The 24959-nt window shown below is 35.5% G+C and overlaps 2 protein-coding genes across 4 annotated transcripts in view; one reads left to right on the forward strand and one right to left on the reverse strand.

Annotated features, from left to right (window-relative positions):
• Positions 1–27: 27 nt before the first annotated feature.
• LOC127862429 (synaptonemal complex central element protein 2-like) lies at positions 28–9466 on the reverse strand. 2 transcript variants are annotated; one of them, XM_052401550.1, is made up of 4 exons: positions 9300–9466; positions 6686–6778; positions 3674–3875; positions 28–806 (listed from the first exon to the last, which is right to left on the reverse strand). In XM_052401550.1, the coding sequence occupies exons 2-4, from the start codon at positions 6748–6750 to the stop codon at positions 606–608; spliced, it is 468 nt and encodes a 155-aa protein (XP_052257510.1). In that variant the 5' UTR covers positions 6751–6778; positions 9300–9466; the 3' UTR covers positions 28–605. The 2 variants fall into 2 exon arrangements, with proteins under 2 accessions (XP_052257510.1, XP_052257511.1); XM_052401551.1 differs by having other exon boundaries at positions 6686–6768; positions 9300–9449.
• LOC127862415 (protein shortage in chiasmata 1 ortholog-like) overlaps positions 9416–24959 on the forward strand; it is a 37184-nt gene continuing 21640 nt past the window's right edge. Inside the window, exons 1-11 of one of the 2 annotated variants that reach the window (XM_052401523.1) lie at positions 9416–9549; positions 11285–11414; positions 12720–12837; positions 13767–13972; positions 15941–16100; positions 17442–17574; positions 18078–18189; positions 20845–20982; positions 22550–22679; positions 23323–23417; positions 24169–24423. In XM_052401523.1, the coding sequence (XP_052257483.1) occupies positions 9514–9549; positions 11285–11414; positions 12720–12837; positions 13767–13972; positions 15941–16100; positions 17442–17574; positions 18078–18189; positions 20845–20982; positions 22550–22679; positions 23323–23417; positions 24169–24423 (1513 nt within the window). In that variant the 5' untranslated portion in view covers positions 9416–9513. The remainder of the gene's footprint in view (positions 9550–11284; positions 11415–12719; positions 12838–13766; positions 13973–15940; positions 16101–17441; positions 17575–18077; positions 18190–20844; positions 20983–22549; positions 22680–23322; positions 23418–24168; positions 24424–24959) is intronic. The other variant, XM_052401524.1, reaches the window with a different exon arrangement.

Raw genomic sequence — 24959 nt, forward strand, 5'->3', positions numbered from 1 at the left:
GGCATCTATAAACAAATATACATCAAATAACAATATCCACATTTATTTCAAAACAATAACACAGGGTATTGAATACACTCTACAAATAACATGAAACAGGTCATGAGAATTTTTTGGAACAAAAACAGTACAATCTATTAAATCGTCAATTTCTATGTAACTCATTCTCACGTTATATTTTATCTGAATATAATATGCTATCAACCTGCTTTATAAGTAAAACTATCAGAATCAACAATATGTAAGTCTTTATAACATCCCACACAACTAAGCCTGGATATGTACTTGGACACTATAGCTTACTTTCAATATCTATAATTGATTGCAATTCAGGATTTTTTTGTTTCTTTTCAACACACCCTTTCGGCTTTGCAGCAAACAAAGTGAACCGCTACTGTATCTATAAGACAAAACTGCACATTTATTTGAACAGCACTCAGAAATAAACAGGACTTAATCAAAGTGTGTAAATTGTCATCTGAGATTAGCCTGTGCAGTCAGCACAAGCACAGGGACAACACTTTCCACGTATACTTGATTTTCGTCTCTGCAAACTACACAGGCTTTTTTGGATGACACTACACACGCAAAAAATAAACTTTTTTTCAGAGCTCAGAGAAATCCGCTGCATGCATCTCTTGATAGAGATTTTTCAGTGACCCTCTGAATGTGTTTAGCTCAGCCTCAGTGGCTGATATCGTGTCCAGGCAGGCAAACAGCTCCTGCAGTTTCTGGTCCACCATGGCACTCTGCGCCTCGTATGACTGGTACATCTGCTGCTGTACAGTCTCCAACATCCGGGCGGTCTAATAAAGAATACAGCTGTATAGTAAAGATAACATCAAGCTAGTAAAGATTGCAGCCCAGTTGATAACTGACTTGTCACCAATTTCAGCTTTAACCCTATCTGGCTAAGATACGCATTTGGAATCGTTTTTTATCCTTAAGAAAATCTTTAAATACAAGAGCTGTCTCCATCGGAAGACATATGCCCCCAAAAAACGTTTTTTCAAAACCTAAACGCAGATTTCGAAACCTAAACGTGGACCCTTAATTCAAGGTAAAGGTCAAAGGGGTCAACATTTGTGTGTGCATGGAAAGGCCTTGTCCATATACACATGCATACCAAATATGGTTATACCAGGTTACATCTGAAGAAGTTATGAGCATTTTTCGAGCGAAAAAACAATTGTTTTTATGATTCATGGGCTGTAACTCAGAAGTGCCTGGGTAAAATTGGCTTTTTATCAAATTAACCTAGATTTTATTGCCTTACACATTTTTATGAAGTTTGGTGAATATTCGATGACAATTTCTTGAGTTATTGAGCGGAAACGAGAAAAAACTCAATTTTTCGATGATTCAAGGGCCGTAACTCAGGAGTCTCTTCATCAATTCGGCTGATTATTGAACTTGACCTAGATCTCATGACCTTACACATTTTCATGAAGTGTGGAGAAGATCCTATGACATTTGCTCGAATTGAGCGGAAATGAGAAAAAAACGAAATTTTTCGATGATTCAAGGGCAGTAACTCAGAAGTGTCTAGGTCAATTTGGCCAATTATCGAACTTGACCTAGATGTTATTGCCTTACACATTTTAATGAAGTTTGGTGAAGATCCTATGAAATTTGCTTGAGTTATTGAGCAGAAACAAGAAAAAACCCAATCTTATAATGATTCGAGGGCTATAACTCAAGAGTGTCTGGGTCAATTTGGCCGATTATCAAACTTGACCTACATGTTATTACCTTACACATTTTCATGAAGTTTGGTGAAGATCTGATGACGATTGCTCGAGTTATTGAGCGGAAACTAGAAAAAGCCCAATTTTATGATGATTCAAGGGCCTTAACTCAAGAGTGTCTGGGTCAATATGGCTGATTATCGAACTTAACCTAGATGTTATTGCCTTACACATTTTCATGAAGTTTGGTGAAGATCTGATAACAATTGCCTGACTTATTGAGCGGAAACTAATCGGGATGGAAAGACTAACTAACCGACTAACTGACTGACTAACGGACAGTGTGATTTTAATATGCCCCATGTTCTGGGGGCATAAAAAACCTTTCACAAAAGATTCCAGGTTTAAAGGCTTCATTTACAGTTCTTAGAAATGGATGAGCAGAAAACAGCATAAAACCTGAACAGCAGATTTTATGCTGATTGCAAAAGCCATTTTCACTTCGGTTTTCAGCGGGGAAGGGTTAAAAGTGATTAAACAAGAGAGCCATCCTGGCACAAAGAAACACCTGTTTAAAGGTATTGGTTTATTTGGCATCTGGCTGCAATTAAAACAATAGAGGTTATTAAAAGGGCTTGCAATTTTAATATTGCAATTGTTTTTTAATTCAAGGGCCATACTTCAAAATGGCTTCATGCGAACTGGCTGGTTATACAAAAATCTATTGACAACAAGTAAAGTGTTGATAAAATTGAAATCTATTCGAGCCAACGAGCGGACAAGCTCATTTGGGCAAATTTTAGGTAATTCAAGGGCCATAATTCAGAAGTGCTTCCTGTGATCTGTATGGTAAGGAATATGTTGGGGATTATGTGCACAGAATCATTGTCACAAAATTGTATGATGATATGATCAAAGCCACCAAAGTAAGAGGGCTGACAAATTGGCATATCCTTTCCAAATTAAATACCATACCAACCTTTATTATCTGATAGAAAACAACCATATTGGCCCATAAAATGGGTCCTTATTGGTACCATTTTTGGTGGCTTTTTTTCAAGTCTAGCCCAATCTTTGATAAGTTTTTAGTACACTTGTTTAACATACAAAAGCACATAACCTAGCCCTTTATCATAAGACTATACTTAGATATAATTAGTCGTCCTTGATTCTACTTTAAGTTGATTGTCAAAAAACTAAACTTAAACAATTTGTGTGGTAAAGCTAAAAATATTTACACTGTTAGCGAAGTTAGCGAATTATCAGATTAAATCATGTCATTTAGTGATCAAGCTCATCGGATTTTTGGAAGCCATAGCCGAAGCACGATATATTGGACAGTGCGATATACCGGACCGTGATATATCGGTGTTGCAGTGTATCACCAATAAATGCTTTTGTTACAACAACTGGAAAAGCAATTCACAAACAAAAGGACTAGTAACAATTCAGACATATATAATATATAGGTGGGCTGTTGGAAATTTTATAGTCGCCCAACAAGATTGTGGAAATCTCCCCTGTCTCTATGCATGGCCCGGCAGGGCCCTCACACTACTTTGGGGGAAGGGGTCCGCAGTCCTTAGGAGGGGGAATTTTCGCGGCGTTTCCCTTTTTGGGGGATTTTTTTACTTACTCTCTCATTATTTCATTTGTACATGTTTGCACTATATTCATTGCATTTTTCATAATTTAGTATGTTTGAAAAGATTTAATTGAAATAGAATTGAGATATAATAATCATGAGACACATCTTTCTATTAAAAAAAAAACAAATTTTTTTTTGTTTTAAGGGGAATTTTTCCCCCCAAAAGGGGAAAAAAGCATACTTTTCAGGTGGGGGACTGCCGCCGAAATTCGGCGGCAGATTTGATAGATTGAGGGCCCTGAATACATGCAGATTCCGACAACTTTTTTTTAATTAAAAAGGATTAAAACATTAAAATAATTCATATGATGACAGGACCTTTACTAGTCCTACATACCTCCTGTTCCAATGACTGCCTAAAACTCTCCAGTAGCTGACTATCAATATTTCTCTTGTCATTCAGGTCAGCCACAAGCCGCTGTGCAGTGTCAGCAATGTATTTAGCTGTTGGCTTTTCTGCCATGGGCTCTTGAAGCCAAGCATACAACTTGGCAAGGCACTGCTCAGCTGGAAGATTATGTGCATCTTCTTCTGATGTCCTATGCATGGAAAAATATATAATTTTTCTCAGCCAAATAAGCAATTGGCATACAATTAAATGACCAATTTGTACACAGATTTGTTGTTCGAAAATGAGAGATTTAAGGAATAATACTATAGTCTTGTTGAATAGCCCATGTTCGGGAGTATGGTGGCAAGGGAATTAACCCTTTCCCCACTAAGAAGCAAAGTGAAAATGGCTATGTGCAAACTGCATACAACCAGAACAACCTAAGAGTAACTTGCAGTCTGTTCAGGTTTTATGCTGTTTGCTGCTCATCAGGATCTAAGGTTTGAAAATGAAGCCTTTAAAACTTGAATCTAGTTACCTGGGTTTTTATCTGATTTTGGGGCAAGGACCTTGCCTTTTTTAAGGGTAAAATATCACGAAAAACGTCAGAATTTGGGGAATAATAAGGAAAGTCTTAAATAATCAATTTAACATATGTTACTGTTTTTAAAACAAAATCAAGACAACAGATAATTTAATTATGCAATAGTTTTTCTATTTTGAACACTGGATCAGGTTAACTTATATAATTAAAGATCCCCCCCCCCCTAAAAAAAATCATTGTTTTGGGGAAAATATCTGTAAGAGTGGAAAAATACGTCTAGGGGAAAAGGCCGACATTCTGCGCCTCTCAAAGAAGAAAAAAAAGCCCTGTTGAGTAAGAAAAGTCTTTAATTAAATTTAACTTTCTAAGGAAAAAAATGCGTAAAAATACGTATCTAAGTGGTAAAAGATGATCCTAAATCACGAGGGCAAAAAATAAATTATTTAATAGCATCTATTGAAGACTCTTGGTAGAAAGTCATTCAAAAACAATTATGATATGAAATATATTATTTTCACTGAACACAATAACATTTGTCTTAGTCTGTTACTTGTTGAGGTTATCGTATGAGAACTTTTTAAATCTGAATGCCGAACATATTTCAACAACAAACATTTACTAAATCATATCAATGACATCATCTTAACATAAACTAGAAATGGCGCTGCATAGGCCGACGCGTATCCCCACGCTGCATGTTTGACCCAGGGGCGCCCCAGGATTAGGTAATGGGGCCATGCATAGTTGAGATTGACCGTATTGTCATAAGAGATGTTCAGTATTAATTTGAAGTAAATCAGTTTAGAAATGAAGAAGTTATTGTAAAATAACCTAAAAAAATGAGTGAAAATCTCTGACCCGGCCCCACCCGAACCCCTATAACTTTTGGCCCAGGGGTCAGATCAAAACTCCAAATAGTGCACTGTCCCACATATGCCCATAGCTACCATGTGCATAAGTTTCAAGGTTCTAGTGCTAATAGTGTAGGAGGAGATAGTGACCAGGACGGATGGACAGAAAACGGAGTTAACCACATAATAGTTTTCGAAATCTAAACGTGGACCCTAAGTTCAAGGTCAAGATCATAGGGGTAAAAAAAAGTATGCGCTTGGAAAGGTCTTGTCCAAATACACATGCGTACCAAATATGAAAGCAATACCTGAAGGGACACAGACGTTATGAGCTTTTTTTTAATCGCGGTTGCAGATTTTGAAACCTGAACGCAGACCCCAAGTTCAAACATTTCATGCGCATGGAAAGGTGTTGTCCAGATACACATGCCTACCAAATATGAAAGCAATATCTGAAGGGACACAGTAGGTATGAGCCTTTTTGAATCGTGGTCACAGATTTTGAAACCTGAATGCTGACTTCAAGATCAAGGTCAAGGTCACAGAGGTAAAAAATTGTGTGAGCATGGAAAGGTGTTGTCCAGATACACATGCATACCAAATATGAAAGCAATATCTAAAGGGACACAGTAGATATAAGCCTTTTTCGAATCGCAGTCGCAGGTAAATATCTGACCCGACCGCATTGCAAACCCTATAACTTTTGAACTAGGGATCAGATCAAAATTCCAAATAGTGCACTGTCGCACATATGCTGATAGCTAACGTGTGTGTAAGTTTCAAGGTTCTAGTGCTAATAGTGTAGGAGGAGATAGTGGCCAGGACAGACAGACGGCAGAGATAACCACATAATCCCCACTTTTTCTCCGAATATGGCATACATGTTATCGAAATGTGCCCAATTGATATCAGATTTATTCCTAAAATTTAAAGATTCAAAGATGACTTCATTTAAATTGATACTACACTTAATAAAACATGCTTTCAAAATAAAGCTAAAATAAAATATAATTAATGTTCATTTTTTGTACACATATACATAATTTAAATATGGATTGTAACACAATAGAGTTAATGTTTTTGTTTCATTACAGTGAACAGAATCGGTAAGATTGTAACAATTTTGACAGGGCGCATTATTATATAACATGTGCATTTCACTGTTCAATACTCCAGATTTCTACAGAAATATTTTAAAAACATTTGACTCTGTCCATAATTATTGCAGAATAACAAACATCTATACTAAACCCGCAGTGTTAGATGTGAAAGATCATTATCAAGAGGTATCAAAAGAAAATCAGATAGTAATGCATGTTTACCGAAATACATGTACCGGTTTCATGCAAGATTTGAGCTTGATCAAATAATGACATTTATGGGTGACTATAATTATTCACAACTTCAACATAAATACTAAAGAAATTAGATTGACCTTGAACTTTCTTGAATAATGCGCTGCCAGCAGACACATCAGTCTTGTCAAGTTCTATCAAGTTATTTATTATGTTTTGGCGGCTTTGCTTCTTTATTTGTACAAATTATTTGCAACGTAACAATGTGTTGATGTATTTCATATCATATGGATGCTTAAGGTTGACAAAGATTCTGAAAGACAAATACCTTGTTCTGTGTTCTGTAGATTTTTGCTGTTGCCTAGAATGTCCATGACTGTCTTCTTTTTCCATCTTTATGTTTTAGAATTTCTACAAGGTACTTAAAAAACAACAACAATTGTATTTCATGATGAAGACTTCTAACAAATACATTATCCACATGACAATAAATCAACATGTGGTAATGTGTCAGCTAGCAAAAATATATTTAAAGGACCAGTGAACCATTTATCGGTGAAGGATGTATTTATTTGTTGTTAAAATGATGGAACAGGAAAAATGAAAACAATAATAAACATGACAATCCTAGAAACTACACCTTCAACATCCAACATTTTATCTTATTTAAATCATTCACATTGTGTTAAATCTGAAAAAAAGGTGTGCAGGGAAGCTATATGCACACCATATGTTGGCGCAATACCCTTATCCAAACTCAAATTTACAGGGGAAAACGTTTTTTTAGTAAAGGTGACCTTGACCTTAACATGGCCAATAATAAAAGCAATTCCAAGCAAGGTCTACCCACTCAAAGGGAGCTTCCTACAAAGACAATTTAAATGTAACAAAACTGTTTTTCAATTTTAAAATATCAGCAAACTTGACCGGCCCAAAATACGATTGCATGCCTGGTCTCCATTTAAGTTTCCTTTGATCACATTAAATTTTAATGCAATGTTTGACAAGAAAAAAACGGGTGCTGGACGTTTCGTGCCACTACCAGTTCGTGCCACTGATATTTGTGTAGGAGGGCATTGGATGTTTCGTCCCACTGATAATATATAGGCGGATAGGTGTGAATAATACCGTATAGGTGTGAAATCAAAACAGGAAACTTTCGCACGTTTGATTGTAACATCTGTTCAATGGGAAAACAACATTGTTTTTTTTCAAGATTGTTAAAGAGTCAATTTAAATGCTTCATATAATACATTAACAATACATTACATAAATATATTAAAACATCAGAAGTGAATGCAAACATACATTTTAAACAAAAAAATTGCATCCTACCCAATCTTGTAGGATTATCTTGTGTTGGCAGAGATTTCATAAAAATATACAAACATTTACAATAAATTGACATTAACAACATCAGAAGTGAATGCATGCATACATTTTAACAATATCTAGATTGATTACATAAATATAGGCCGGTAGGACCTGTAAATAAACTCTGATATACACATACACAGTTTGTATCATAATTAAAGCGGTGAGTTGTTTACTAATTGGTTACTAATTGGCCATTAAAGGCCCGTGTCGGTAAATTAAAGGCCCGAGTCGGTAATTAATTGTTTGCTAATTACATAAAGACACATACGGCTAATTGAAAGTTTGTGAGTCGATAGTAAAGCATAAGCTTTTCTTAAAAGAAAAAGACCAACTTTATTTTAAATTGTATTATTGTTCATTCATGTTATATATTATTATTTATGTATATAATACATACAATTGAAGCATAGAAAATAACAGCATTTCATGTTTTATATTTATTAAACATAATGAACTATGCACACATGTATTTATACTAACAATAAATCATTTTATTTTATTATTACAAGCGCAACACATGATTCATAAAAAATAACAACACTTTATGCTTTATGTTTATCGCATATAATACACTATTTACAAATATTAGTATACTAACGATAAATCACTTTATTTGTTTGTTATTTATAATCATAACTGTCAACATTGTTGTAATTTTCTACATTAATATACACCCCAATATCATTCACACCTATACGGCATTATTCACACCTATCCGCCTATATATTATCAGTGGGACGAAACGTCTATTGTAGCGGATCCGTGGTCTAGTGGTAACACACTGGCTTCACAATCCAGAGATCGCTGGTTCGATCCCCCGCTGCACCTGACCTACTAACTCGTCTTTCGCATGAGACGTTAAACCGAGGTGCAGTGTACTAGGTGCTATACACCGGGCACTAAAAGACCCAGGGTCACCTCTGGAACGGGGTGTCTCCTGTATCTTGCACTATCCCCCGTAACCAACTAACACGTCTTTCTGGGGGCGATGGCCATATGGGAGACAATCCCGGTGCACTCGATAAAAAACAAAAACAAACAAACGTCTACCCCTTTTCAACACAAATATCAGTGGCACGAACTGGTATACTCCTATAAATATGAGGTCGATTTACAGCGGGGTAGCTTACGTCTAATTATTTGGACTAGAACTGGTAGTGGCACGAAACGTCCATAAACCTCAAAAACCGAAAAAAACCAATTGGAGAGATTATATGAGCCTTGTTCCGAGAAAACTGGGCTTAATACTAGTGCATAAAGTGTCGTCCAAGTTTAGCCTGTGCAGTCTTTTATGGAATTTTTAGTTTCAATGAAGTCCCTCCTTACCGAAAATCTTGTTTAGGCGGAAAGTGTCGTCCCTTATTTGCCTGTGCGGACTGCACATACTAATCTGGTATGACACTTTCCGCACATGCATTTTGCACAGTTTTCTCAGAACAAGACACATATCATCAAACTCAAACAGTTAAAGTTCAATATCGCATGCAAACAATTTATGGCACCCATGATCTTGCAAGTTAGCAAAGTAGATTTGAAGCAAATCATAAATAAAGAAATAAATATACCAGGTACTGTTTAATAGCATGTTACTTCATAGCATGTGATTGTTTTTCTTCGTAAGTTTGACATTTGTTGCGTTAACAATTTCTCGTTTGACCGGAAACGATGAACAAGTAAAAAAATCCATACGCAGCAGACGACGTTAAGTTTGACATCTGCGCGGGAATTTGACTCTACGAACAACATGTGTTTATGTTAGGATTCTGCTAGTATTGTAGCATGGTTATCTTTTTTAACATCAATTACTTGGAGCAGGTGATGTAAAAGTTACATTCTTTTTGCAATTCTTTATTTTGTGCAACAGTTTGTTCGCTGCTGCTTTAGTTTATCGATTTCGATCATATGCAATTCGGACACTGCGATTTGGTCCACTTTATCTTATTATTAAAACTATTAAAAATATGACGAATATTTTTTTATTTATAATTCTTTAGTAGTGAGGGGTTATATTAAAGCCCAGGCTACTGTGTTGGTCAGTCGGTTGGTTCCTTTAGTTTCAATATGTGTGTAGATTTTTTATGCAAATAATCTAAAAATTCAGATGTGTCATCATCATACATCATACAGTGTAGAAGCTAAATGCAATGTTTAATTTGCATTTATGATTATGTTTCTGTATCTGTATGGTACTCGAAACTAGCGCACTTATGAGCAAAACTTATCGAGGGTGTGGTGTGTGCGCTTTGATGTTAAAATGTTAATAGCACGATTTAATGAGAACACTTTTGAATTGATCACTTTTTGTACAAGTCACTACACTGTCTGGTAACGAGTTCCAGTCCCGAATAGTGCACGGAATAAAAGATTATTTATAAATGTCAGTGTTACTTGTTGCCAGTTTGATGGATTTAGAATTAGAGTTACGTTGTGAGCGTTTGTTGAATTATAGAAGATTGTCAGCGGGGACGGCCACCAGGTCGTAGATGATCTTGTGGAAGAAGACCAATCGTTGGTCTCTACGTCAGTCCTTCAATAGTTGCCATTTCAGTTCTTTGAGCATTTCTGTTTGTAGTTGTTACAGACAAAACAGGCTGCATGCCGTTGTACTCCTTCTAGTTTATCAATGTCTTTTTGAAGATCTATATGGATCCCACACAATGCTTGCATAGTCCAAAATTGAGCGTACAAGTGATATGTATGCCTGCCCTTTGAAGTTTTTGTTGCTATGTCTTAAATTTCTCCTGATGAATCCAAGAATACTGCTTGCTCTGTTACGGACTTTATTAACATGTGTTGACCACTTTAAGTTTTTACTGATCTGGACTCCTAGATTATCTTCAACTTTTTTTAAGAAATGGTTGTTCAGAGAATAGTTAAATGTTGATGGTACACGTTGTCTATGCATTGTCATGAGATAACTCTTTGTTTCGTTAAACCTCATTCCCCAGTTTTTTGACCATTTTTCAAGTGAATGTAAGTCCTTTTGTAGGTTGATATGATCTTCAAAAGAGTTTATTGGTCGATACAAAAGACAATCGTCGGCGAGGCAATCACAAGCAGTTATCTATAAATAATTTTTGTTAAACCCAAAATCATTCTAAAATAGCTCATAATCGCCAAAGAAAATATCACCTGTCAATAATACCCGTAAGGGGAGTTAGACAGTATAGATAGATAGTACATATCATTTGAGGTTGAAACAAAGAATTATTGAAAATGCTGAGAAAGTTTTCTCCACTTTTTCTCCTCAAAGTCATAAATTTATATGCTGGCAGTGATTGTCAGCTTTGTCCAAGGGTAAAAATAACTGAAGAATGTGTGTATCATTGGAGTAAAAAAGTGTCTTGCACATTTTATTTTCATGGGAATGATAAACAAATTACAATATGATTTAATATTTCAATATAATTGCTTGACAATTGTGGAAAGTAATTTGCAGCAAAGAACATTTTAGGCGGTCTTATGGTTCGTTAGCAATCCTCAATGGCAAATCACTCATGTATTACTATGTATTATTATGTTCATAATGATTTTTATTTTTTTTAAACAGACTATTGCAGCTAGACAAAACCTTTTGGCAAAATGTTTGCTGACTGTACCAAGCCACCTCAACAACATAGAGCCATACATACATAGGGGCAGCCTGCCGGATGACAAGTACAGGTTTCCTTGGAAACGAGGTAATTATGGTCATAAACACATTCCATAATCTTTTTATGCAAAAAATCTCAACTTTGTGATTAGTTTTTTTCTTCTTTTTATGCCCCCCTTCGAAGAGGACAGGGTATATTGTTGTGCTGGAGGTCTGTTGGTAGACCAGTACGTTTCTGATTATTAAGTTGTCAATGAATAAACAGATTGGCTTGATACTTCACATGTGCATTGGCCTCGGTCAGTAGATGACCACTATTGACATTGAAGTCACTAAGTTAAAGGTAAAGGTCACTGTTTAAATAAGTATGAAAATCCTTTCTGATCAATAACTCATAAAAAATGTACCGATTGGCTTGATACTTCACATGTGCATTGGCCTTAGACAGTAAATGACACCTATTGAAATTGGGGGCACTAGGTCACAGGTCACAGTCACAGTCACAATAAGTGTGAAAATAATTTCAGATTAATAACTCGCCAACAAAATGACCGATTTGCTTGATACTTCACATGTTTAATGGCTTTGGACAGCAGATGAGCCCTATTGAATATGGGGTCACTAGGTCAAAGGTTAAGGTCACTCACAAAAGTGTAAAAATTGTTTCGGATCAATAACTCCTCATTCAAGGAATTGACCGATTTGCTTGATACTTCACAGTCATGTGCAATAGCCTTGGACAGTCACTGGTCACTGTGAAATTAAGTGTTTAATTGGTTTTTGCTCGCTTTGTCATCAAAGGATCGAGTGATGGGTGTCAAGGCCGGGTTTTGGGGGCATCTGTCTCCAACTGCGGAGCTCTTGTTATTTTACAGCCTTTGGCTTTTGGATTGGAAAAAAAGATAAACCAGTAAGATGAAATATTATGATAAATAATTTTAAATTAATACATAATCTTTTTTTTAGGAAATTACACATTTTTACTGCAATTTATCATATAAAGTGCTATGTACGTTTCTTCTTCCAAAGAAGTAAATGATTTGTTGCTATTTTTTATCGGCCATTTGGAGTTAAATTTGTGCTTTTTAGAGAAAAAAAATTGCAAATGGAAAACAGCCAAAACTTTTCTGGTTATTGTTATTGATGAAAATTACTGGGGCTTCATACAAAAATCTGTGATATATAAGCCAAATCAATGATGATCATTAGTATTGGAAAAATACATGATTTGATGTCCCTATGAAGATTGTTAGATTAAGAAAAATGGGAGATTTTAGTGGAATTATTTACACCAGAGCTGGGAAAAGGTTTTCTTATAAGCAATTTTAAATGTAAAATGTACATTATATTTTAATGCCATATTTATATAAGGTCGATAGAACTTGCATTGCAGGTAGAGCTGATGAAGATTTTCTACTAGAACAGAGCACAAGACATTTCAAAGACATATGTCTTTTGCAAACATCTGCACATACATCTGGATTGTTTATAGAACCTTACACTGATACCAGGTTAAGTAGCTGTCTTCTAAATTATCTTTCAAAAATTAGTTACCAGTCTTGCCTGGCCAGTTTTCCCCATGAAAAATATATAACTAACAACAATTTAGCAGTGCTTTTTCAAGGTCCCATCCCATCAGCATACCTCCAAGATTTCTTGCCTTTGTTGTCATGTGTAGTCATTGACCAAAAAAGGGAATAAGAATAAAAATGACATGTCATGAAGAAGTGCCTGTTGTAAAAGTGAAAAGTAATCAAATTCAATATTGCTATCATTTTGGGCAGCTTTTTTTTACACAAATTATAATAGAAACATGAAAAGATAATTACTTTTTTTTAACTGTTACATGGCTAAAATAATTACTAGCCAGGCGAAAAATATACAAATCTACTGAAAATGCAAACTTATGATGGTTGATTGGGGCATTCTTATTTGGAAGCCTGAAGAAGAACTAAGTAACATGATAAATAGCGTTAACACATGCTTGGTATTGGCACCTTTCCTGCATTGTAGGGAGTTCATACTCATATACATCAACCCCTCACACATGACTCTAGATCAGAGATATATTAAAAGCAATTTTTAGGCCTAGGGTGATTTTGTGAAGTACAATTATTTTGGATCATTTTCACTTACAATTTGACAGGTAAATTAGGAGGCTGGTAATCTTATAGTTACTTTTTAGTATACTGTTTTGTTGATTAATTTAATGTATTGTTTTAGTTTCACATCATATTTTGGAATGTCTTGTCCCATGTCTGGCAATGTAACTATTACTAGAACACATTAAATGGCATGCTGTTGTTTTTAAGTTACGGTTACTGTTAAATCAACTATATGATGTGTCATGGGCCCTTGTTGAAACTTAAATACTGCGTTGCTTGTAACATAAATTTACATGAATGAAACAAATCTATGGACAGGAATATTTTAATTACAGACAAGCAGACAATAACACTGTTGATACAGGCACAAGGAATTGGTCTGAAGGGGTCAACTTCAATTTGGACTGTGATTTGATTCCTAGCTCAAACCCGAGCAGTGGCCTGGACTTTGATTTTACACCTGATGATTTCTTTACTGATAAAGCACAGTTCGAGGAATTCTTTGTCAAAGAGGACCTTCAACAGTTTGATTCAAATAAAGGTTCAAATTTGTACATTACAATTTCTGTTATAGAAAAGATCTTTGCTGCTTCCTTTTAATGATCAGATGAGTTTTATCTTTGTTCAAGATCATTTGTCAGTGCAAGAAGATATGATTAACTTTAGATAACTGTCATGCTTTGTGTGAATAATCTGTGTTCAAATATTAAATGTCCTAGTGTCATGGTACCGAACTTAAGCGGGATTGGTGGAAACATGTGTGGCGGCCTGGTATGCTCAGTCTGGAGAGGACTCGCCCTGTTAGATTGTCCCTGGTTTGAGTCCCTGACTGGCTGCACACTTTTCACCACCCGGCGACAATGGCGCCCAACATGGGGCCGTGGGGGTTACAGTTTTCCATAGAACTTGCCAGTGGGTTCGTTGAGATCAGTTATACACTGTTCTCTGTCTCGAATGCGAGGACGAATTCCAACTTGGCAGGGGAAAATGTAACGGTACCAAACTTAAGGGGGATTGGTGGAAAGATGTGTGGTTGCCTGGTTAGCTCAGTTGGGATCTAGCACTCGCCTTGTAAGCGAGGTGGCCCGGGTTCGAGTCTCGGACTGGCTGCATACTTTTCACCACCCTGCAACACTAGTATTGTGGTATTAAACTCATTTTGTCCTTTTTTTAGTTCTTCTGAGCCCAATGTATGATGAGCTTTTGTGATCATTTTTTGTGATTGTGCTTTTTCTGATGTAAATATTTACCTTGTTGACTCTCTAAAGGCCACATTTATTGTCCAATCTTTGTTATAATAGGTCTGTACATGTGTCTCAATGATAGCTTGGCTGATTTAGAAACTTAGCCACGTGAGTTAAAAAACTGTCACTAGGTCAAATAAAAGAAAACGCTTGTTAATAGTTCCATTTGTTGTCGAATCTTCAAGAAACTTGGTCATAACATTTGTTTTATTATGTCTCAGCTGAGTTTGCAAATGGTTCCAGTTTGGGGCATTTTCCTTAAATTTTTGCTGTTGGGTAACTTTGTTTACACTCTAGAAGTCACTTCTTTTAGTATATTTTGTCACATTTGTTCTTATGATATCTTGGTCAAGTCAAAAATGGTTCTGGTCTTTGAAAAACATTGCCGGCTCTGGGCGAGACAGTTTTCCTTACATGGCAAAATTGAAACCTTGTTAATACTCTACTGGCCACTTTTATTTCCAATCTTCAGTAAACTTGGTCAGAACATTTATCCCAATAAAATCTTGGTAGGGTATGCAATTTGTTCACATGAAATAAATAAAAAAAAAGGTCTTGTTTACACTCTAGAAGTGGCATTTGTTGTCCAATCTTTTTTGAAACTTCCTAAATATTTATGTTTCATAATGTACTTGTATTATTCTTTGCTTACCTGTTTAGTATTGTTAGTTTCTTCTGGTCTTACATGTAAGTTAGCCCCTAGGTGCCCATTTGCACCCATCTGTTGATCTGTCTGTAGACCATTTTGGTTCGGTATAGTGAATGCTAAGAACAACAATAATTTAAATCATTGTGATTAAGTTGCTATATAGTCGAGGGGGTCATACTTGAATGACCATGTTTTCTGTATGTCCCACTTTCTGGAGACATCAATTTAATCAACAAAGTACTCCTTCACTTTTAACACACATTTTTACTTGCATTTCTTGTTCCTTATGATATATGAGCCGAGATCTTGGAAAACGGCTTAATTCAGGTGCATAAAGTGTCGTTCAAGATTTACCTTTGCATTTTTCCCCGCCTCATTACGGACAACACTAGTTGCTTTTATGGTACTTTTTGTTTGATGGAGGTCTCTTCTTAACAAAATGTCAGTCTAGACGTAAAGTGTAGTCTTTGATTAGCCTGTGCAGACTGCACAGACTAATCTAGAAGGATACTTTATGCACATGTATTAGGCCACATTTTTTCACAGTGCATCTCATATTTATTTCCCATTATCAACTTTGAATTTCTATAACATGATTATAAAAACATTTTTATAGATGGATGGAAGCTGGAGGAATCTGTCCAGTTACTGCATGTGGGCACAAACTTACTGTGTCATCGGCCCACATTGGGAGCACTCATGGCCCGATTGCCAACGGAGGAAATGGAAGATCCATTAGAAGATGCCACTCATATAAATAAGGATGAAAAACAGTAGTCAGTTTCCATAGTTACTAATTATTTGAGCCTCTCTCTGGGAGCACAGGGTTTAACCCTTAACCACTTTGATCCGTATTTACCTCTTTACCACTTAGATACGTATTTAACCTTCTACCTCTTACAGGTAGATATGTATTTAACCCTTTGCCACTTAGATACGTATTGAACCCTTTACCACTTAGATACGTATTTTGGTAACATTTGTAGTCCCTTAGAAAGTGATATAATAATAATTACGGTAAAAACCTTTTAAACTAAATTCACTTTTTAAAGGCTTCATTTCCAGCCCTTTAAGTTACTGATGAGCAGCAAACAGCATAAAACCTGAACAGACTGCTAGTTACTTGCAGGCTGTTCTGATTTTATGCTGGTTGCAAAATCCATTTTCACTTTGCTTCTTATGGGAGAAAGGGTTAATGCATATGGGTTCAGTGTCATTCCAGATTATCTTGTGAAATCCACACAGGCTAATCATGGACATCAGTTTCTTCTTTTATTGTATTTTTTTGTTAAAGCCATTTTCTTTTTTTTTCCGAAGTTCAGTTAAGGTGGACAGTATTGTCCCAGATTAGCCTGTACGTACTGCACAGACTAATCTGGGACAACACTTTATGAACATGCATTAAACCCCATTTTCCCATATCAAAGCTCTCTTTGAATCCTACAACTTATTGAATGCTTCTGATGAGTGTTGTTTTGCTGTTTAACATTATCTGACTTGATGGTGTAGTACCTAACTGATTTATATCTTTGTTTTTTAAGCCAAGGCAAACTACATCTTACTTAGATAACTTTTTTAAATGCATCTGGATTTTTTAAACTAAGCATTATAATGAATTATTTAAAAGTAAAGAAGTTTATGCATTTGGTACACATGTTTGCAGCAAGAAGTTGATATGATGCTGTCATCAATCAGATCAAAGATAAATGTCCAATTTAAAAAGGTCAAAGGTCAAATTTTGCCTTTTGCTTTCCCAGGCCAAGGTATTTCTTGGGGATCTATTCAGGGATTTACCAATCCAATTTGCAATAAGTATGCTCGAAGTTGTGTCTTTATGTTATTATTAGGTGGCATGTCTATAGCATAAACTAAGTATGGTAGGTCCAATGCCAAGATCGTACTTAACAGTTAAAGGGGTCCATTGGATGTGTGCTGGTCCATAATACCTTTGCCATGTATGGATGGATTTCCAGTCACTTCACACAAAAATGCATTTTATAATGATGGCAAATCAGATGCATTGCTTTGCGTCAAGACCAGAATTAGACACGAAAGGGCAGGTAAGAATACTAGTAACTAGAGTATTATTGTTTGCTGATATTATTGTTGTTTTGTAGTCTCACTGGTGAAGAAGATGGGAATGCAACACTGCAGAGCAAACAACACTATGGTGCCACCATCTTTGATGAAAGTTTTCATATGGAACCTATTGAAAATGATCATGTATGTATCACGTCCCATGTAGCAAAGGTATGTTGTTTAGTTGTTTCTGTTTTTATAATAGTCAATTTTCATGCCTGTTGATGCAGTTTGAATGTTAAAAAAACAAGATCAGAGAAAAGGAAGTGTCTGTTAATTCAATCAATTCAATCACTCCTGTATATTTTAATAATTTCAATTATTTGAGACTATTAACCTAAAAAATATCCCAATACAATGTAGATCATTGTTGATGTGTTATGTAAATTGAATGTGTACAATTAGGCATTACTCTGTGAAAATGTAGTTTAATGCATGTGCATAAAGTGTCTTCCCAGATTAGCCTGTGCAGTTAATCAGGGACGACACTTTCTGCCTTACAGGGATTTTTGTTAAGAAGAGACGTTCTTTAAACAAAACATTCTATACAACTAAAAAGTGAAAAGTTTCATCCCTGGAAGGCGAGTGTGGACTGCACAGGCTAATCTGGGATGTCACTTTCCGCATATGCATTGAGCCCAGTTCTCTCAGAGCGAGGCTTATTGGTTTTCTAGACACTGGAGGTTCCCATAACTGCTGATTCCTGTGTTCCTTGCTCTGCAAAATTACGGGAAATGCAGGCCATGGAACTGGCAAATTTAACAGAAAACATCCCACTTGAACAAGGTGATTCAACATTTATAGTGAGATAAAACCGTGAAATAGTGACATTTTGTTCACTTTTGTCCACTGCTCGTTTTGTATAATATTTGCATTGTAATTAAGCAAATGACTTCAGGAACACCATGTAAAAAAAACAAAAAGTAACCCTTATTTAAGGCTGCTGAAAAAATGCTACTTGTAGGTTATTCACTGTATTTTCTTAGCATCTTGCACAATTGCTATTTCTTTGTATGCTTTGTTTTTAAAATACAAACCCATTCGAAAGATAATATTTCCAAAACTGTCGGAGTCCCGTCAGACACACAAAAAACACACAACTATATCGAAGCCTTAGAATACAAATAAAAATGAAATAATGAATATGTTAAAAAAATACGGAATGGTTAATGTTTATTTTACTTTGATAGATTATTTAGCTTTAAAATAAAACAGATTTTACAAACCAGTCGAACTGGCTATCTTTGCTGGTGACGAAGCACTATTTTCAGAACCAGTCTCATATTTTAGCATGTTTCGTAACGTTGGCGACAAAACACTTTTTGAGCAGTTGAACTTGAATTTAACTAGTTAAAAAAATTACAAATTTTCTTATTTTCACAAAATAACAGCTACCGCTGAGAAAATTCATAGCGGGTAAAGTCAAGGTATAAAGAGAATATTAATACGAAATAAACGCTGATCTATTTCTTTCTGATATGACTGGAAGTGAGCGGAATTAAAAAAAAATAATTGCAAGTACATTTGTATTAAAGGGTATAAAACAGCGAGAAAGCCCTGTTTTTGCCCAGACGTCACCATCTTGATCGTCACGTTGTTACTCCCTCTGAGAGAACTTACATTTTATATAGCAGTTAAAAGTTACTTGTAATGTATAAAAAATCACAAAGCTTTCTGAACTTTTAACTTGGAGTTATACTATATGTTTTCATAAAACTCTATAAAAGGTATTCTCCATTGTTTGTTGAAAAAGAACGAGGTCCGGTAAAATGTGGTGAGGTCCGATAAATTTTAAATGTTGTCGGACCTCATGTCTGGTAAGATTTGTTTGTCTTTCGCATGGGTTGAAATACTGTGCTATAAAATGTGCTAAGTCATGATTCATATGATAAAAATTGAATCTCTTTCTGAAAAAAACTGGGCTTAATGCATGTGCGTGGTATCATTTCAGATTACCGTAATAACTCTATGTTTTCGGACACTCTAAGTTTTCGGACACCCCATTTTTTAGCAAAAATAATTATTTTTCGTGACTCTTAATTTTCTGACACACGAGATTTCGTCCATAATTAATGCCTCTAAGTTTTTGGACAAAATATTTTAAAGCGCTATGTTACCAAATTTCGGTCCTGTTTTCGATATCTAATGACACTTCGATCATGGGGTTTTACAACCATATTAACATCATAAAACATGGCAGGTGCATGTCTGAGGGCAACGGACCATTACATTTGCGTTATGGGGTAAATAACCTTGTAAACTGATATGAAACAATGGTTTCGCCCCATATAATAAGCGTTGTGACAATTACCAGGGGTAGTGCCAATTAACAATTCAATTATCTACCGCAGTGGTACTACACATTCTCAGTTAAATAACTGTGACAAATACTAAACGCTTCAAAGTGTGATGCACCTTATTGCATGTTTTATGAACAATGGAAGGTGTTAGACAACAACTATCGGAAATTAACAAACAAAGAATTCATAGTTTGCTTGTTTTTATTGCGTTAATTACAGGTTCATACTAGCGAGTATCGGTACATCACATGCTCATCTTTGAACTCGTTGGTCAAAGTTCAGCCTTGTAGTAACTTTCTGTCAAATAAGTTAAGCATTTAAAATTACTTTAAATGCAGTGCAAACTTTTATAACTGTTATTTATACTATACGGCATGGTATTTTACAAGCGCGTGCTATTACCGGTAGTCGTTGATACAATTTACGCTATTTTCGGACACTTCAATATTCGACTCTAAGTTTTCGAACATCTGTATTTTGTGAATATTTTCGTATCTAAGTTTTCTGACACGAAAAAAAATAAATTATTTTTAAGTGTCCGAAAACATAGAGTAATTACGGTAGCCTGTGCACACTAATCAGGGACAACACTTCCTGCTTTTATGGAATGTTTATGTCCCCCACCACTATAGTGGGGGACACATTGTTTTTGCCCTGTCTGTTGGTTAGTTGCTTTGTGTGTTTGTTTGCCCCAACTTTAACATTTTCAATAACTTTTTCTATATTTAAGATAGCAGCTTCATATTTGGCATGCATGTGTATCTCATGGAGCTGCACAATTTGAGTTGTGAAAGGTCAAGGGTCAAATATATGGGTCAAAATCGCTCATTTAATGTTCACTTTTGCAATATTGAAGATGGCAACTTGATACTTGGCATGCATGTGTATCTCATTGAGCTGCACATTTTGAGGGGTGAAAGGTCAAGGTCATCCTTCAAGGTCAAAGGTCAAATGTATGGGGACATAGTGTTTCACAAACACACCGTTTGTTTGTTTAGAGAAAGTCTTAAAAAAAAATCCAGTCTTGGTGGAAAGTGTAGTCCCATATTAGTCTGTGACGAAACTTGATGCACATGCATTAAGCCCAGTTTTAATCAGAGAGTGGATCAATAGAGCTTGTAGTTTGAAAAACATTTTTTAGACAAAGACGATGTTAGAGACATACTTGCGACTGCATACGGCACACAAACGTTACTGAGGGAGTGTGGTTTTCCTGTACCCCTCTCATTGGCAAGGGAGCCAAATACCAGCATTACTTTCCTGGATGTCAACGAAATAAGTATGGTGTTACTTTCTAAGTTTTGTCATGGAACAATTCTATCGGCTGTTTTCATTTTCTTTATGTTTAAATTTGCATTTAATTCCAATCACATGAGAAGGCTTTTTACCACTGTTGGATGTCTTTATAAAATTATCTCATTGCTTTTTTTGGGGTTATAACAGTTTAAAACAAACTTGTCGAAAGTGTAAATAATTATGTTTTGCTGTCATAAGTCAGGTAGACGTAAAGATTGTCATTATTTCCCTGCTTGTGTTCGGCCCCAGTCCTGTGAAGAAAAGGTTTTTCTATCTCCTAAAATGCATATTTTTAACATTTAAAGGAATGACACTTCAATTGATTATATTTTACTGCCCGTCTTAAAGCTGTAACTTCAAATGAAAAAGTTGCAAAATTTACTTCCTGCATAAATAAGTGCTTGTTAAACAGCTTTTTTTTTTCAAAATAGAAACGAAAGGCAGCTGGATATATTGCAAAACTATCCAATGGTTGGGACATCTCATGTTATGTCTAGAAAATGTCCATATTTCAATTATCTGGTTTATGAACACTTGTTATTTCCATCACAGCCATCATAAGCAGCTGCAGAAGACAACTTATTCCTCCAATGCAAAACAAGTAAACGAAATATACCTGGTTGATGTCATTGGTCTGTGAGTGTGTGACATCCATCAACTTTTTCTTCAATCTAGACCTCCTCCTTAACATCCAAATTTGACAAAACTTTACCATAATATTCCTTGTTTTGGTCTCTATAAAGATTTTTCAAGTGGTTCTGGTTCATTTATAAATAAGATCACACATTATTTTGCCAAACTGTTAATTGTCATATAAAAAAAATCTATAAAAAAATCAAAAAAAATCTGAAAGGTGCAGATTGCTATATTGTCAGCAAGTACATGTATACATTTGCAGTTAATTACATGTTTTTACATACAAGTTACAACTTTCATTGGCCTTACTGGAGTCATGACGGCAAGCTGTCATAAATATTACTACTGTATTTATTACTGAAGACAAGCTGGGTACCGCTTATTGTTATTCTTCCTGCTAATTGGCTGTCTCACTAGGCCTTCGAGACCACATTATCGCAAAATTTAGACCATAAGAATCAGACACCGTGGGAAATAAATGATTTGTAAACTTAAAAAAAAATGTCAAGAGGGATAAAGAGATTTAGAATAGTCAAAATATGTAGAAAATGTTTTATTTTTCTGGTACTTGACCAAAACTAGGAAACCTTGAATTTAAGATGCAAGCAGATATGTTGGATTTTTCATTTTGTTTAACTTAAACATCAATCATAATAAAAATGTATGTATATATTAGGGATGTTAATGAATACTCAATCTATAAAACTGTGTTTGTTAAAACTATGCCTTTGGGGTAAAAACTGGCTATGCTAGTGTTGAGGTGTGAAATGTTTAATACAGACTTTATAGCAACATATGTTCACATTCCACTGTGGTTAAAGTCAGCTTCAAGTGTATGTCTAGAGTATTACATAACCTAACTGCAGTATCACAGGTCAGCATTGAAGGAGCTTCAAGGTCCCCTTGTCTGTTAGTACTTACAGAGAAAGATAAGTTCATAGAGGCAGCTGTACTTGACACACCACAACAATCTCCTGAAGTGAAGCAGAAACTTTCATTAAGTGTTCCTGATCGACAGGCCATGGCTGTAGATAATGCACAGAGGTATTTTTTTAACCCTTTACCACTAAGAGACCTATTTTTACGCCTTTGTAGTCCCTCAGAAAGTTATATTAAATAAACGATTCAAGTTTAAAAGGCTTTATTTCCAACCCTTAGATACTGATGAGCAGCAAACAGCATAAAACCTGAACAGACTGTGAGTTACTTGCTGGCTGTTTTGGTTTATGCTGTTTGCACATAGCCATTTTCACTTTGCTTCTGAGTTGGAAAGGATTAAGGCATAAGGTTTGATTTCATATAAAATCTTCGGCCAGATGAGGCCAATGTTTGTGCCATTTATTATAGTTGAGGGCAAGCGCCATGATTTTGTTGTTTAAATATTTATTACTGTTTATCATAGTAAATACTAGAAAGCAGAACACAGATGGAAATAATTGAAATCTATTTGTAGAAACTTAATTTTCTTGATTTACCACTACTGGTGTAAACAATGCAAAATGATCTCATATTAAATAATGCTGCAGCTTTATACCCTTAATAAATTTGATAGGCAAACAACTACTTTCTGATCACATAATTATTTTTACAAATTATTCAGAACAGAAGAAAGTAAGTTTTATAAAAGGATTGATCACAACCACAAACTGTTCGTCTGCTGTTATAAAAGATTTGTTCAATGTTTCAGTTTGTTCCTGACCAGGGAGGAGTGGATTGTTTTGAAGCAGTCTCTAAGACAGAATGAGATGTACTATGACAATGTACAGGCATCGGTGTTGCCAGGTCTGGAATTTGTATCTTAGCAAAATGTGACGGACATTAATAAAATTAAATTTTGGATAACATATTTTCCCATTGTAAATTGGTTAAGATTGGTTATTAGCAGTGTGGTCTTGATTTCTGATCAAGTCATGATAAAAATAGTGTTTTTTTTTCCATTTTTTAGCTAACCTTAGCATAAAGTGCTGATGGTGAGCTTTTATGTTGGTTTCGGATGTAAACTAATGTCAGTAACCACATTTATTATAGCAACATCACAAAAGCTGCTTCAAACAGTTTACTTTCTTTGGTTCTGTGATGAGCAACTTTGGTCTTTAGGCCCTTTTTTATGTGACATCTTATTTAGACAGGAATGATGTATAATGATGCTCTTGTTGGTCTGTGATTTTTAGTCCATCTATAGATAAATATAACCATACCATTTCATTAAAGCACCAACACCACTTACTTCATCACTTAGTTGCTCATGACCGTAACTTATCCATAATTTGACATTTGACCTTTACAGAATTCAAACTCTCTGTCCGAAACCAACATGTTTTTATCAGACAAAACATCTTGTTTTACGGATGATATGCAAAAATAGCCTCTTATTAATGCTCAATGTTATTCAAACTAATGTGGAAAGAACTTTATTTTATTAAATTATTATTTTATGTTTGTTGCTTATCAGTGCTATTAGAAAAACAATGTGTTTAAATGCTTGTTCATGAAAAAAATAATGCTTTTACTGATAAATTGTGTGGGATTATAGAGCCAAAGATAGCTGCAGACTATCCCATCACAACTATCCGCTGCCTTCAAAGGACCCGCGCACTCTGCCTACCCCAGCCTGCATCTACTGGCCAGCTGGAGCTCCGTCTGTCGTGGGACATTGTGAGCTACACCTGTATGGTTGCCAACCCTTGCAGGCATCTTGCAGTAATGAGAACTAAGGCTGAGGATGTTGAGAGACCTCCCTTGGCAGAGGTTGAGGCAATCCAGAAATATGATTACCTCCACATGCTTGGTTAGTTTGTCTTGTAACTTAGAATTAACTGATTGAAAATAAATTTTACTTAAACTGCAAGAAGGTGTGTGTGTGTGTGGGGGGGGGGTATATTTTAGTCCCTCTGTCCCCTGTCTGTGGGTCTGTCCCAACACTTGTGCAGACTGTAATTGAAGCATGCATTTATGGATTTTGAAGTGGCACAAATGTTCATCTACATGAGATGGTGTGCAGTTTTCAATAATCATGTAGCTACTTGCAAGATTAATATCAAACTCTAAGGCCATTTTGTCAAAATTTTGGGGTTTTATTTTTAAAAAGGGTCTTGTGCTGGTTTTAACTTCTGCGTGCATTGAACGCTCTCAAATAACTTAGTGCTATTGAAAAAAAATCTTGTGGCTTCTTTCTGGTTCATGGGCAATTTTTAAGGTCAAAATCCAGGGTTATATTGTAAAGTGCCCTTGTATTGAAGGGTTTTAAAATAAATTGGCACAAATTTCACTTGTATGAGTTGTCATGCTCAACAAAAATGTGACTACTTTCAGGGTCAAGGTCAA

This window comes from Dreissena polymorpha, chromosome 16 (genome assembly GCF_020536995.1).
Source record: "Dreissena polymorpha isolate Duluth1 chromosome 16, UMN_Dpol_1.0, whole genome shotgun sequence".
NCBI classification, from domain to species: domain Eukaryota; kingdom Metazoa; phylum Mollusca; class Bivalvia; order Myida; family Dreissenidae; genus Dreissena; species Dreissena polymorpha.